This window comes from Neopelma chrysocephalum, unplaced genomic scaffold (genome assembly GCF_003984885.1).
Source record: "Neopelma chrysocephalum unplaced genomic scaffold, ASM398488v2 Primary Assembly neopelma1_96721, whole genome shotgun sequence".
Lineage (NCBI taxonomy): Eukaryota > Metazoa > Chordata > Aves > Passeriformes > Pipridae > Neopelma > Neopelma chrysocephalum.
This window is the reverse complement of record NW_020925365.1, coordinates 353-16064: the sequence shown is the minus strand read 5'-3', so window position 1 is coordinate 16064 and position 15712 is coordinate 353. Positions and strand designations below refer to the sequence as shown.

Below are 15712 nucleotides of genomic sequence, written 5' to 3'. Positions count from 1 at the left end.
TGCCAGTTGGATAGAAGACTGATTGCAATATCAGGAGCCTAAATATACTCAAAAATCACTCCAGACCAAAAAGTAACCTCAGAGAGCTGGAAAAAAAATTACATCTTTTAAAGTTATAAGCACTGTTACCATCAAAAGTAGTGTTGCTATTTGGAATGTGTAAATGATGGTAATACTGATCCAGCTAAAATCTGAAAACGTGATTTTTCTAGAACCATACAATCTTTCCTTTAGGGCAAGACTGCACTAGAAAGCCAGTTTATAGCCAGTTGCTATAAAATACTTAACTTTCCATAGAATTGTATAAGAGGGGAAAAAAATCAAGTTTGTATCTTTTCCAGAAAGCTGAGTTTGGAATTTAGGCTAGAATTTTTAAAAATTAAATGCACCATATAAGCATTTTTTATAACTAATTTTTCTCTACTGAGACTGCTTGTTTTGATCAACTACATTAGTTATGCCAGTATGTTGCCCTCTAGGACCTTAATGCTATCTTAAGCAGAATAGATAGAAGTAACATCTTGAACAACTTCCCAACCTCCATCCCTCATGTTCTCCTCCCGAATGACTGGAGATGTCAGTGTGATAGTAACTTGCATTTTGGGTTCCACACATGAATTTAAAATTATTGCGGCTTCTGGGACTGCACACTTGATATCATATTTCTCGGGACTTATTACCTAAATATCAAGAAACAGAAATTTCTATTAGCATGTGGCCAAGTAAGGGGAAGAAAATGTTTTTCAACATAGTCTTTGTGAACAGAAAGACAGAAACACAATATAATTATATGAAGCAGATACCTCTGTATTCAAAGAAACAACATTATACACAATTAAGATATATATGTATATGGACTTGCATACTGTTTCCAAATCATTAATGAAAACACACAGCAGTTGCCAAGCATGCAAAAGAAAAAAGCAAACCTACCCATAAGTGAAATTCAAATACTAAGTAAATTACATAACAGCGTTTGAGATAAAGAAAAGCCTTAGTGCCACTTCAAATGCCAGTTCGATATTTTTCTCATTGGAACATAGGAGCTTTTAAAAAGCACAAAGATGCAGTGGTAGTTCTTCAAGTTCGCAGTTACAGGGTGGGTACTGCAAGTCACATTCTATACTTGGCTATCGCAACATCCTCTGATGAGAACAAAGGGCAAGATTAACACCAGGGGGAAAAAAAGTAAGAGTAACAAGGTAGTTACTCAGAATTGCTTCTTGCAACTAGATTTAATAACTCTAAACACTCCCAAAATAAAGCTGTAGGCACCTCTATCACCTTCCACAAACTAGAGGGACAAGTGAATTCTCCACAAAGCCAGACCAAGATGTGTAGTTTTTAAGTTTTTTTCTGTTGTGTTATTTCAAACAAGAGCAAACCCAAGATTATTTTTCTAATTAATCTGATCCTGCTAATGTCTCTACCATGCCCCTGATTCTGTCAAGCATTTTACCAGACTGCATTGAAATACTGATGCTGTGACAAGCATTCTATAATAATGGTGGACAGGCTTTGTTCAGTAGAGAACACTGAAGCTAAAAACTTTATTCTGTACTTTCATTTCTTATAGAAATACAGTAAATGGTTTATATGAATTTTGCTGAATGGTTGAAGACTGTGTGTATTCTTTTTTTTAGTGCCAAATGAAAAAAAACACACACAAGACATAGTTAAATAATTGTGGGACTACAAAGCATTGACACATACAAACTGGAAACAAGACAAGTATGTACCAGGGTGAATTATGCTGATATTTTTGGTCTGTGTTTGGCCCTGCCACCTGTGAAAGCTTTGCTCTTTCCCTGCCAAGTTATGGGAAAACAAGCACTGATAAACGGGAAAGTTGTCCTTGAAGAGAGCTTCTTGTATAAACTGTTTTAACTGGTGGTCTGTGATTGGCTAATTGTCTGCCAAGGGCATTTGAAGGGAGATTTTGATGAGGAGGGGAGGAAGGCTCACCCCCAGACTCAATTAAGAAAGACCCCCAAAACATACTGCAACTGCGTGAGGGGATTTCCGAAGTTCTCACACATGCGCAGAAGAGATGCACTTACATAATCAGAAGGTGGAACTGAGGGCCTCTGGCTGGGCGGTGCTGGCCACACCTGGGAGGTTGTGGTCACTCAGTTAATTGTATAAAAGTAGATAGTGCTTTCTTGGAGGGGAGCTAACTTCACACCAAGGACAACATTGCCTTTCGGTGGGGACGCCTGCCAGTTTTGTGAACTTACTAACTCTCCAAGGATGCCGCTTCTGCTATGGGTAATTATAGGCATGCTAGGTCGGTAAGATAACTTTATGGGCAACAGCTGGGTAACTGGGGCTTATTTCTCTCCTCCTTCCTCCCTTTTGGGTTTGTTTGTTTTGTTGGCCACCCTCTTGATAATAAATCTTGGTTTTTTGTTAAGCTTTCAATGGTGTCTGAGTTTTCAAGCTTCAGTATATCCTCGAACCTCTCCCTAATACACAAGTACAAACAGACTGGCATTAATGGAGAACTTTGACCTTCAGGCAGTGCAAGCTTCCTGCAACACTGCACAAATTACCTCTATTGCTGCTGGTAACTGGATAATAGCCTTTCTTCTGCTCATTTCTATTTCCCAGTTAAATGAAATCTATTAAATAATGATTGATACTACACCACTCTCATAAGCACCTAGGCACTTGTATGGACACAATATACAAAAAGCCAAACATGCAGCATAGTCCCTGAATTCAGACAGAAATGCTCAGAAATTGAAAAAAACTGAACCTGAGCTATGAAATGCAGCATGGTCAGCCCTACAGATATTTGACTCGAGGACACACTTTTACAGTATCTTTACCAAAATTCAAATCCAAAAATCTAAATATTACTTACTGCAAGTTGTTTGGGAAGATTTTCAGCAATACAACTGAGTAACATCTTTGAAGGCTTCTCAGCACATAACAAAACAAGACTGACGTTTCGGTCTCCACGGAGTAACAAACCTTTAGCCAAAACGCCCACCCGTAAAACTCCTTTCAAAGCTCTGTGAATTACAGTTAAAAGTTGCATTTAAAATAATATAAAAATCATAAAACTAAACCTGCAGATAGAAAAATTAAATAAAATAGAAGTATTCCTTATACTCTTGAGGTCACAGTGACATATGTAATATCAAAACCCAAAAGGAACAGAATTCCTGAAAGCACTGATAACAGTACAAGGAAAAACATAAAATTACTTCAGAAACAAGTCATAAAATTCTTAACAAATAATAAGGAAAAAAATACCTGTCTTTACTGCCATCTTTTTTGTCGTCTCCCTCTTTGCTCTTGCTTTTTTCATGGTCAGTCATATTGTCAGAAACAAGTTTCAAAGCACGCTCAGTAATAGAAACAATTTTTTGGACTGCTTGAAGTTCCTCCTCTGTTGGATATATAGCTGCATGTTTGGTCATCACATAGCGGTCATCAGAGGAGTCAGGGCGGCGAAGAGGCTAAACAGATGAAAAAGCACATTTCTGAAATTTGGGTACACAACAGGTAAAGGAAGTTGATTCTCCCCCTCTACTCTGCTCTCATGAGACCCCACCTGGAGTACTGCGTCCAGTTCTGGGGACCCCAACATAAAAAGGATGTGGACCTGTTGGAGTGAGTCCAGAGGAGGGGCAGGAAGATGATCAGAGGGCTGGAGCACCTCTCCTATGAAGACAGGCTGAAAGAGTTGGGGCTGTTCAGCCTGGTGAAGAAAAGGCTCCAGGGAGACCTTATAGCACCTTCCAGTACCTAAAGGGGTCCTACAAGAAGTCTGGAGATGGACTTTTTACAAGGGCATGTAGTGATAGGACAAGGGCTTTAAACTGAAAATGGGTAGGTTTAGATTAGATATTAGGAATAAATTCTTTACTGTGAAGGTGATGAGGTACTAGAACAGGTTGCCCAGACAAGTTGTGGATGCCCCATCCCTGGAAGTGTTCATGGCCAGGTTGGAGAGGGCTTGGAACAAGCTAGTCTAGTGGAAGGTGTCCCTGCCCATGGCAGGGGGGTTGGAACTAGATAATCTTTAAGGTCCCTTCCAACACAAACTATTCTATGATATACTTCCAAATTCACAGGTGATGTGTGACCAAAAACCAAACATGTGGCTAAACAACAGAATATTCAAACCTCAAATTATTGAGATGTAACAAAACATGAACTGGTGTCCTTAACAACTTACACTGATCACAATCTATCATATCTGAAAAAAACATGAAATGTATCAAAAATAAACAAATTGGGAAATCCCAGGATCAAAAGTACCTCCCCAACATAAATATCTATTGTCATTTGTTAACTGGGAAATACTTGCATACTGCTGCAAAATAAATATCTATGATTGCTTTCATAGAATCATGGAAGAATTCAAATAGGAAGGGACCTCAGGAGGTCCTCTAGTCCAGCCTCCTGTGGAAACCATGGTCAGCTATAAGACTATATCATGTTGCTCAGAGCTTCATCCAGTCGGTTCTTGAAAACCGCCAAAGATGGAAGCTTCAAAACGTCTGTGTGGAGAAAAAAAGAAAAAACATTCCTGTATTCAGTTTGCACCCCTTTTGTCTCTACTTAAGCCGGTTGTATCTCCCGCCCCCTCACAACTGTAAAGAGCCTGGCTCCATTGTCTTTATAATGAACAGGTATTAGAAGTATTAGAAGGTTATTACATCCCACTGAAGCTATCTCTTCTCCAGGCTGAACAGGCCCAGATCCCTCAAGTCTCTCCTCACAGGGCACACACTCCAGACCCCTGATCCCAGTAGCCCCACACTGAACCTGCTACAGTTTATCAGTATCTTTCTTGTACTGGAAAGCCCAAAACTGAATGCAGTACTGCAGTTTGGGTCTAATGAAAGCAGATCGCTTCCCTTTATCTACTGATTATGCTCCTGTTAACATCACCCAGGAGGCTGTTAGCCTTGCTTGCTGCCAGGGCACATGGTTGGCTCATGTTCAGCTTACTATCTGCCAAGAACCCCAGGTACCTTTCAGCAGGGCTGCTACCCAGCCCCTCAGTGCAAGTGATTATGCCTTCCCAAGTGCAGCATTAGGAATTTGTCCTTGCAGAATCCTATAAAGTTCCTGTTGGTCCATTCCTCCAGTCTGCCTAGGTCCTGCTGGATGGTAGCCCTGCCCTCAAAGGTTTAAGCTGTTCTCCCCACCCCAAACCAATTCAGTTTCATGTCAGCTGCAAACCTGATGAGTGAGCACTCACTCCATCACCTTTCAGATCATTGATAAGGTGCTAATGAGACAAATCCCAGTATAAACACATGCGTCACTGCACTTGTTACTGACCTCCAGGTAAAGTAAGGCCCACCACTAACCATTATCCTCTGGGACTGACGATCCAACCACTTTTTATCCATACATTTGTCCACAATTCGATAAATAAAAGTATAATGCAACTAAATAAATTAAGAAGTAGTACACAAATCCAGAGTGACTTGTATTTCAGAAGAAACAATATTTGTCTTCAAGGCATTCTTTCATCATATAAGTGGGCTTATTTCAGAAGACAGGTCCACCTACAGAGTTTAATTAGTATAAAATTTTTTCTTCACTTTTCTCAATCCTTTAAGAAACACTGGAGACAACTGAAGTATCACTGAACAATTTATAGTTCTTAACTGTGCCTCTTGGTAAGTATGATTTCTTTCTTTTTTTTCCCCCCTCAAGTTAAGAAACTCACAGCTGGTCCTTGGGGTTGAGGAGGCATTCCTGGTCTAACTCCCAGCATGCCTAGAGGTCCTGGAGGACCATGAGGATATCCTCCATCTGGTATTCTGCGGCGGTCATCCCACTGATGCTGCTCTTCCTCCATTCTCCTCCAGTAAATGTCCTCTTCATATCGCCTGAAGAGCATCAGTGTTCTCTTTACATAGCAGTTAATACTTGCAACCATTCTAAATAAATTCTTGAATGTTCTCACTAACTCATTTCTAGTAATCAAGAGCAAATACCAATGAGCTCCAGAGGGTACCTAAAATGAATGGTTATTTTGAAAGCAGGCCTGAATTTATAGCAAATAATTCTAGTAAGTCTACATTCCTCAGAGGGATTGAACAAATAACAAAACAAAACAAAAAAACCCACAAAACCCCAGAGGGATAATGACAGCTTAATTTAAAACAAGACAGTACAGAGTTCCCAAAACAAGTAATCAAAATAAGTAACTACAGAAGTAGTTTTAGATAATCTGACTGCAGCTTTGTCTCATTCATTGATAAAACAGAATGCATTACCTCATTTCCATCCTCCAGCGTTCTTCCTCTTCTCGCCTTCTCCAGTATTCTTCTTTCTGCATCTGTTTCCTCATCTTCTCTTCTTGAATTTTTCTTGCTCGAATACTGGGCTTTACTTCTACTTGTAAATCTGGGTTTACTTTTTTCTAGTTCAGAAAAATAACAAGTGAAATGTTGGTTTGCCTCTTGCCATCTCAAGGTTACGAAGTTCTTCTGACACATTTAGCACACACTACTGGTCTACAATAAAATCAGGGGGAGTAAAATGCAGTTTTAGAACTACACTGAATGAACAACTGATGAAAATCTGTGTCCAGTATTACAAAGGAAAGAAATAGCAATGTATTACATATAGCATGAATTCCCTCTTCAGCTATATGAGAACAAAGCTATTTAAGGTTAAAATGTTACATGAAATACTATGTAATTTGCTGTTCATTCTGTAGCAGGATGATTACTCTATAGCCTGAAAAAAAACATGTCATCTTAACTACAATGTGCTTCCTGATGCACTGTTCCTGAAGGGTCCCTCATACAGGAGCATAATCACGAGTCACTGAATACATTTCTCTGGCAATTTTTCCCTCTTCTTTCATCCCTTTCATGATCATGCAGGCCCATTGTATCTCCTGAGACCACAGTAGATTCTTCTTATATAATCTTACAATAACGAAAACGCACACTATGTGTCACTGTAGGTGTCTGTCCATTCACGACTAAAAAGTCTACAATACTTGTTTCTCAAATGTTTCCACAAGGGGTTTATGTGGTTTATCCTGCCAAAAATATCAAGCATTTGAAATTCACGGTAAACAACAAAGCACCTACTATTGCTTGCACATCGTACAATATTTAAACGTTGCAAAGCAATGTTCAGAATGTTTAAAAAACACCCAAACCAAAATGCGGTTTCACAGTCTGCATTACAATGATGCCTCAGAGTTTTTCGGATTTTTTCACTATTGTAGATTTTAGAAGTAGTTGTGTAGTAAATGTAGATTTTAATGTAGCTGTATAATCCCTTACCCTTTAACATAGTAATTACACATACCCAACCCTATTATCCCATTTCATATCAATCCCTCTAAATTCCGTTAGCGTGTTTAGTCTTCCTTTCAAGGTAGAATTGTAGAAAAACACCTCTGTTTAAGAACATCGTACCCTAGGCCTGGACCAGAAGGTATCACACAGACAAAGCAACCTTCAAGCCCAGAACTTTGGAGTAGCTCCAAGGACTGTACGTGCTGTGAAGAAAATGAAGATGAGGAAGAAGGGGTCTCAAATGCCCCCAGACCCAATTCCCGAAGCCGTGTGTCGGGGGGCAGAACCGGGGGTGGATAGATCCGGGATTGGATGGACCTTATTATAAAATCATAGAACCACTGTCTGGGTGGGTGCGTCGTGTGTATTCCCCTGGGCCTGAGGCCTGATTAAAGGACCCGCTCCTTTTATCTTATACACTAAATTGGTCTGGAGTCTTTTTCTCCATAGTCTCTTTAGGCAATAAAAAGGCACCCAAAAGGTGGAAATTGAAATCCAGCACCCTGGAAGCTGTTGGACCTGCAACTTCTTTGGATAGAGCCATTTCATCCTGCGAGACCTTTTCATCTGGCACCACTTATTTGAAGGGTTCCCGCACTGAGCCTGAGAAGCCCCAGCTCCTAACAATCCTGGGCACAGGTGAGATAAAAGAGCAGTTCTTTTAGGGTTAATTTTGCTAGCAACTGTAAATTGGGTTTTTCCTGGAAATTGGGGAATATGGTGGGCTGGGAAGTGAGACTTTGGGGCCCTGTGTTGTTGCAAAAGTCGCTGTTTTCCCAGTCTGTGGGCAAAAAGCATTTCGCCTGGATGGGCAGCTTGACTGGTCCAGGATGGTTAAGGGGGTGCAGGTGGAGGACCCCCCCTCACTGGTGCGGCTTCTGTAAAGGCAGGGCAGGGACAGTACCACTGTGGTTAGTCAGGGGGTTTTGTATTGGCTTGGTACAGCTGGAAGGAAAAGGGACACCTTTTCTGCATCAAATAGCCCACCCTCATTTGAAGTCGGTGGTGGCGTGCAGAGAGAGAGCCTGTTTGGTAATCCTGAGGCCAGGGGTTCACATTGGGTGCTGGGGAGTTTCTTCCTGCCTGGTAGTTGTCATTATGGGTTGTATCGAGTCCTGAGAGGAGGAGATTCCAAAAGGATCTCCTTTAGCCTTGGTTTTGCGGCACTGGAGGCATTTGACAGGTCCTGAAACATCTTTAAAGAGGCAGGAGTTATGCAGGCTGTCTATAAACATGTGGCCGTTGCAGAGGCTGCACGAAGGGGACACTTGGCCCAAGTTTGGCTCTTTTCAAATGAATACAGTGTTACAGCTTATGTCAATCCTCCATAAGGTGGAGAGAAGTAGTGTATGCTGAATTGTTTCTGGTTTTTTTAAACCGTCCGGAATGGAAGAAGGAATATAAGTTAGAGAAAGCCCTGGCAGCAGCGGGAGCCACGGGACTGGCGGAGACAGGGGCTGCCACGGGAGCTACCGCTGTGGGAGCGACAGTGGCGGGAGCTGCTGCTACAGGACAGGTGGGGACAGGAGTGGCAGCTACTGGAGCAGTGGCAGCGGGAGCTGCCTCTATGGGACAAGCAGGGACTGGATGCCCTGTGGACACCACGGCAGGAGCCACAACCGCGGGTCCTGGGGGAAGTAGTGCTGGAGCAGGGGCTGCTGCGGGTCTGGCGGACCAGACAGGGACCGTGGCAGGCGCAGAACACTCCGTAGCTGCGACCGGCACAGACACGGCTCGCCCCGTGTCTGAATGCTGTGCGGCTACAAGCGGTGCCAACTCGGCTGCCCACGATACCTCGGCAGCTACAGGCAAAGTGACTGCCGCTACAGGAGGAGGATCAGAGGTGGCGCCTAAAGGCGCTGTCGCTGCTCCGATCGACACCGGTGCTTCTGGCTACGCCATTAAGGGCAGAGCCAGAGCCACCTCTTCCCCATTCCAACTCCCAGTCCTGTATGGACCTTACCCCCCCCTCAGGGTACACTGGGGGCGGGGTCATTCCAACTGCCCCCCCCCGGTATGCAGGTTTTCCCATTTGGGGGGGAAGGGGCTTTTTCAGCTTTTGCCCCATATCATGAGGGAATGGGTTCCCTGAGGAGAAGCAAGTCACTCCCGGTCTCTTTGACCCTTCGAGCATGAAAACCAAAACTAGAGATAGTGATCTCACTGACCCAGGTACAGAAGCCTCTGATGACGAATCAGACAACATCTCAGAGGAGGAAAGAGCTCCCATAGTAAAACCAAAAACAAAGGGAAAAGTTTCTGCTGCAACTGCGAGGGGAAGGGGGAGAATGGTGCGTGAGGCTTTGTCAGACCCAAGCCCGGTGGCTAGGAGAACGAGAACAAAAGGGACAGGCCATGGGTAATCAAAGATCGATTTTGATAAAAGTCCCTTTTTCTCTGCTTGAGTTACAACAATGGAAGGCCTCAGTTGGGGAATATAGAGAGAACCCAGAGAAGGTGGCTACTTATGTAGAAAGAGCGATAAGACAGGTGTTTTAAATGGAATTGCCAGCATGATAAGGGGAATGACTGGTGTTCTTTCTGCAAAAAGAAAGGGCACTGGAAAAGGGATTGTCCAGATCTGAAGAAAAGTGGAACCCCAGTCCTTCAACTGACTGTGGACCAGGATGGACAGGGTGTCTGAAGAGGACTGGGGGATTCTTCCCCAGCAGAACCTCTGGTTGTAGCTAAGCTGGGGGGAGAAGAAGTTGAATTCTTGGTTGATACAGGCGCATCATATTCTGTGTTAAATACTTTGGGAAGGAAACTGAGTCATGATACTGTAACGGTGGTTGGTGCTACAGGGGTAAGCGAAACAAGGCCTTTCTTTAAACCTTTGAGATTTAAATTGGGAAAGCACTGGGTAACTCATCAATTCCTCTATATGCCAAACTCTCCTAAGCCTTTACTGCATAGGGATCTATTGGAGAAATTAGAAGCCAAAATTAAATTTTGCAAGGGGAGGGAATAAAAGTCATAATTCCTGACACTAAATATATCGAGGCAGCTACCTTTTTCATACAGGAGAACCACGGAGAGATCTCTGCAGAGGTTGAGAATGCTGTCACCCCTATAGCGTGGGCTAGCAATTGTCCTGGGAGGTCCAAGCAAGCAGAACCTGTAAGCATCACACTCAAACCAGAAGCAACAGTGGTAAGACAAAAACAATACCCTTTGAAGATATAAAGCTGTAAAGGATTAGCACCCCTAATTGAAAAGTTTCTTACATTTGGGTTATTGGTAGAATGTGAATCTAAATACAATACCCCCATCCTACTGGTAAAAAAGGTTGATGGCAAGAGCTATTGATTGGTGCGGAATCTAAGGGCAGTCAACAAAATAACAGAGGATATACACCCAGTAGTGGCCAACCCTTATACCTTATTGACCACATTAACAGATGATTTAGGGTGGTTTACTGTGCTTGATATCAAGGATGCCTTCTTCTGCATTCCCGTGCATAAAGAAAGTCAAGAGCTTTTTGCTTTTGAATGGGAAAATCCTGAAACAGGGAGAAGAACTCAACTCACCTGGGCGGTTCTACCCCAGGGCTACAAGAACAGTCCGACTATATTGGGAAACCAACTGGCAAAAGAACTGGAGGACTGGAGAAGGCAGCAGCCAGAAGGAGTTGTCCTGCAGTATGCGGACAATACTAATTGCTGCCAAAAGTCGGGATGAGTGCATCCAGCTCATTGTAAGTCTTTTAAACTTTTTGGGACTAAGTGGGTATAGAGTCTCAAAAGAAAAGGCACAGATTGCAAAGGAAATAGTCATCTATTTGGGGCTTGAGATCTATCGTGGACATCAATGACTCAGCACAGACCGGAAGGAAGCCATCTGTTGTCTTCCAGAGCCCTACACCATATGAGAAATGCAGGCTTTCCTAGGAATGGTAGGATGGTGTCGCCTGTGGATACCTAACTATGGGTTACTAGTCAAACCCCTATATGGAGCACTAAAAGCGGCCAAGGAAGGAGTCATGAGATGGACAGATGAAACCAGGGCCGCATTTAAACAGCTGAAACAATCTTTAATGTCAGGTCCAGCATTGGGACCACCAGACTTAACTAAGCCTTTTGAACTGTTAACATATGAGCAACTGAATGTTGCTCTGGGGGTACTGTCACAGACCCTGGGAAACCAGTGAAGGGCTGTGGCCTACTTCTCCAAACAGCTAGACAGTGTTAGCCAAGGATGGCCCGGGTGTTTGAGAGCTGTAGCAGCAACTCTTATCCTGATCCAGGATGCCTGAAAATTCACCCTTGGGCAGCGCATTGTCATGTACGTACCCCATGCAGTCCAAGTTGTGCTTGAGCAAAAGGGGGGCCACTGGCTGTCCCCTAGCAGAATGCTTAAATATCAAGCTGTGTTGTTGGAACAGGATGATGTTATCCTGAAAACAACATCTACTGTTAATCCTGCTATGTTTCTGTCCTCAACACTGACTGACAGTGTGCCCGAGCATGACTGTTTGCAGACCATTGAGGAGGTCTATTCCAGCAGACCAGACCTGAAGGACGTGCCTCTGGAAAACCCAGATTGGGAACTGTACATGGATGGAAGCAGTTTCATGCGGGATGGCAAGCGAATGACAGGGTATGCAGTGACAACCAAGGATGAGGTAATTGAGGCGAAGGCCTTGCCAGTGGATGTATCATCCCAAAAAGCAGAACTGATTGCACTGACAAGAGCTCTAGAACTGAGCGAAGGAAAGAAGGTAAATATCTGGACTGATTCTAAATATGCATTCAGCATTGTACATGCCCATGGAGACATCTGGAAAGAGAGAGGGCTACTAACCGCCCAAGGCAGTGGGAACAAACATGCAGACCAAATCCATGCACTCCTGCAGAATATTTGGAAGCCTGAGGAAGTGTCTATCACGCATTGCAGAGCTCATCAAAAGGGGAAAACAACTCCCAAACTGGGAAATCATTTTGCCAACCAGGTAGCAAAAGGGGCTGCAGAAAAAGGTATCCTAGCAGTAACACCACAGAAGGAAATCAATCTGACAGGGTTCACCCCAAAATATGATGAGAGAGACCACCAGTTAATTAAGTCCCTTAAAGCTGAAATCAAGGAAAGTGGATGGGCTGTTACACCTACAGGACAGGTTGTGATCACACCCCAACTCCTCAGGGAGATAGCTCTGCAGGAGCATGAGGCTACCCACTAGGGAACAGAAAATCTTTTAAAACATTTGAAGAAGGTAGTAATAGGGACAGGTATGACCAAAGTCCTGCAATCTACTGTAAGTAAATGTGAAATCTGCAGGCAAAATAATCCTGATACAAGCAAGAGAGTGGTGCTAGGGGTAACAAAGGTCAGGGACCTTCCCAGAGATTATTGGCAAATAGATTTTGCTGAGTTACCACCCAGGGAGGGATACAAGTACATACTAGTACTGGTTGACACCTTCAGTGGATGGCCTGAAGCTTACCCCTGTCGCACTAACACAGCAAGGGAAGTGGTAAAAGCTTTGCTCAATCATACAATTCCAAGATTTGGGGTTCCTCTAGGAATGTCATCAGATAGAGGGACACATTTCATTGCAACAGTAGTGAAGAAGGTTTGTCTCGTCCTGGGAATTGTTTGGGACTTGCATACTCCCTACAGACCTCAGGCAAGGGGCAAAGTATGAATGGTACTCTTAAAATGCAAATTGGTAAAATTTGTCAGGAAACATCCATGTCATGGGTTCAGGCTTTGCCTCTAGCTCTGCTGAGGATTCGCATACAACCAAGGCGGAGAGATAACATAAGTCCCTATGAAATATTATATGGGAGACTATATCAAGCTCTGCATATTCCAGGGGACATTCACATGAGGGGGAAAATTGATTTACAAAAGTATTTAATGGCTTTAGGCTCTACTTTACAGAAACTCCAGAGATTCATTGAGTTATCCAGATCCATAGGATTGGACACCCCTGCTCATCAATTCCAGCCTGGAGACTGGGTCTATGTTAAATGGTGGGACAGTGACCCTCTGCGAGCTAAGTGGAGAGGACCATTCCAAGTCCTGCTGACCTCCTTCACTGCAGTCAAAGTTGCTGGCAAAGGACCCTGGTTTCATTACTCCAGAGTTAAGAAAGCTTCTGTTCCTGGAACAACTAGCAAATCAGAGCCTGACACCGATGAAGAGGATGTGGCTTAAACTGTTTCTTCCATACATATTATCTGTACAGTTGGTAACTGTGGATTGGGTTTAGAACCAAAATTTGCATTTGGCTTTTGTAAAATGTATCCAATATTTTATCTTATCTTATACATTAAATTGGCCTGGAGTCTTTTTCTCTGCGGTCTCTTTAGGCAATACAACTTTAAAGACTATACTCCCTAAGAAATATATTTCTCTAGCTTTTTTAATACACTGTTTACTCAGAGCACCTACTTCTGACTAGTCTTTAAATGTAAGAACACGTGTAGCAGGTTGACCCTGGCCGGATGCCAGGTAGTCACTAAAGCCGCTCTCTCACTCCCCTCTGCAACTGGACATAGGAGAGAAAATACAACAAAGGATTCATGAGTTAAGAGCTGGGAGAGGTCACTTACTGATTACCATCATGGGCAAAACAGACTCAAAGTGGGGATTTTAAATTAATTTATTACTAACAGGATCAGAGCAGGAGAGTGAGAAGTAAAACAGTCTTAAAGACACCTTCCCCCCACCCCTCCTTCCTTCCAAGTTCTACCTCCTCCCCCCCAGTGGTGAAGGGAGACAGGGAATGGGGGTTACAGTCAGTTGTTTCTGCTGCTGCTCAGGGAGAGGAGTCCTTTCCCTGCTCCCATGGGGTCCCTCCCACTGGAGACAGACCTTCAGGAACCTCTCCAGTGTGAGTCCATCCCATGGGAGACAGTTCTTCACAAAACTGTTGCCACATGAGTCACTTCTCCATGGGGTGCAGTCCTTCAGAAACAAGATGCTCCAATGTGGGTCCCCCACAAGGCCACAAGTCCTACCAGGGAAATGTGCTCTAGTGTGGGCTCCTCTCTCTACAGGCTGCATGTCCCTGGCAGGACACTGCTCCAGCATGGGCCTCCCATGGGGTCACAGCCTCCTTCAGGCATCCACCCACTCTGGCGTGGGCTCCTCCACGGGCTGCAGGTGGATCTCTGCACCCCAGTGGTCCTCCATGGGCTGCAGGGGGACAGCCTGCTTCACCATGGTCTGCACCATGGGCTGCAGGGGAACCTCGGCTCTGGCACCTGGAGTACCTCCTCCCTATCCTTCTCCACTGACCTTAGTGTCTACATTGCTGTTCACATGTTCTCACTCCTCTCTTCCCTGGCTGCAATGTTCCTCTGCCCAACAACTTTTTTTTCCCTTCTTAAATATGTTATCACAGAAGCATTACTATCACTCCTGATTTGCTTGGCCTTGGCCAGTGGTGGGTCTGTCCTGGAGCCAGCTGACATTGGCTCTGTGGGACATGGGGGGAAGCTTCGAGCAGCTTCTAACAGAAGCCTCCCCTATAGCCCCACCACCACCAAAGCCTGGCCCCAGAAACCCAGTACAACATGTAATCAGTCAGCTGACATCTGGCAGATTTTCATATAAAAGTATTAGCACTTCTACCAACCTTATACTGAAGTCTGTGCCGCCTCCCTTTTAAGTGCATCTCCTTGGCATTAGGATCATTAAAACTGCATTCACAAAGTTTACAGTGAAAGCGGATCACCTTTCCTTCATCATTTCTTACCTGGAAAATTAAAGTTATAACACCTTTACTTTTTTTTAAACAAAAGTTGATGTAAAAATTCATCTAATTCAGTGACACTGGATAATGTCTACCCATCTCAAAACATGCTTAAAAGTACACACAGTAACTGAAAAAAGGCAAAATAGAACTTTCAATTCTGATAGACACACCATTGTGATTGGCAACAAAGTTCTTCCACAGCTTTAAACTTGACCCTGAACATAATGAGTTGAATAATTACAAATGATGAATAATTTACATCAGATTTCATCCACATATCTCATGCCACCAACATGAAGAATGCCCCACTGAGGTCAAAAGAAACATGCACAATACAAAAACATAAACATAAGCTCAAGCCTTTGCAGGTTCAATGCCTTGTCCCTCTTATCTTCAAGGAGAACCCAGGGAATTACAGGCCAGTCAGCCTCACCTCAATCCCCAGGAAGGTGATGGAGCAACTAATTCTGGAAACCATTTCCAGGCACATTAAGGAGAAGAAAATCATCATCGGTAGTCAGCATGGCTTCACCAAAGCAAAGTCATGCTTGATCAACTTCTGCAGTGAAGTGACTGGCCTGGAACATGTGTGGAAAGCAGTTGATATTGTCTATGTGGACTTCAGTAAGGTGTTTGATACAGTCTCACCATAATATCCTCATAGACAAAGTGTTGATGTATGGGCTGGATAAGCATACAGTGAGGTGGATTGAAA

At 43.6% G+C, this 15712-nt stretch overlaps 1 protein-coding gene across 1 annotated transcript in view; it reads right to left on the bottom strand.

Moving 5' to 3' along the window:
- The window catches only part of LOC113981717 (zinc finger RNA-binding protein-like), a 30820-nt gene extending 15312 nt beyond the window's left edge, over positions 1–15508 (bottom strand). The window contains exons 1-7 of the mRNA XM_027709272.1: positions 15431–15508; positions 14878–14997; positions 6252–6397; positions 5699–5861; positions 3262–3467; positions 2867–3017; positions 539–680 (exon numbers count right to left, since the gene is read on the bottom strand). Coding sequence (XP_027565073.1) covers positions 539–680; positions 2867–3017; positions 3262–3467; positions 5699–5861; positions 6252–6397; positions 14878–14997; positions 15431–15508 — 1006 coding nt within the window. The remainder of the gene's footprint in view (positions 1–538; positions 681–2866; positions 3018–3261; positions 3468–5698; positions 5862–6251; positions 6398–14877; positions 14998–15430) is intronic.
- Positions 15509–15712: the final 204 nt, after the last annotated feature.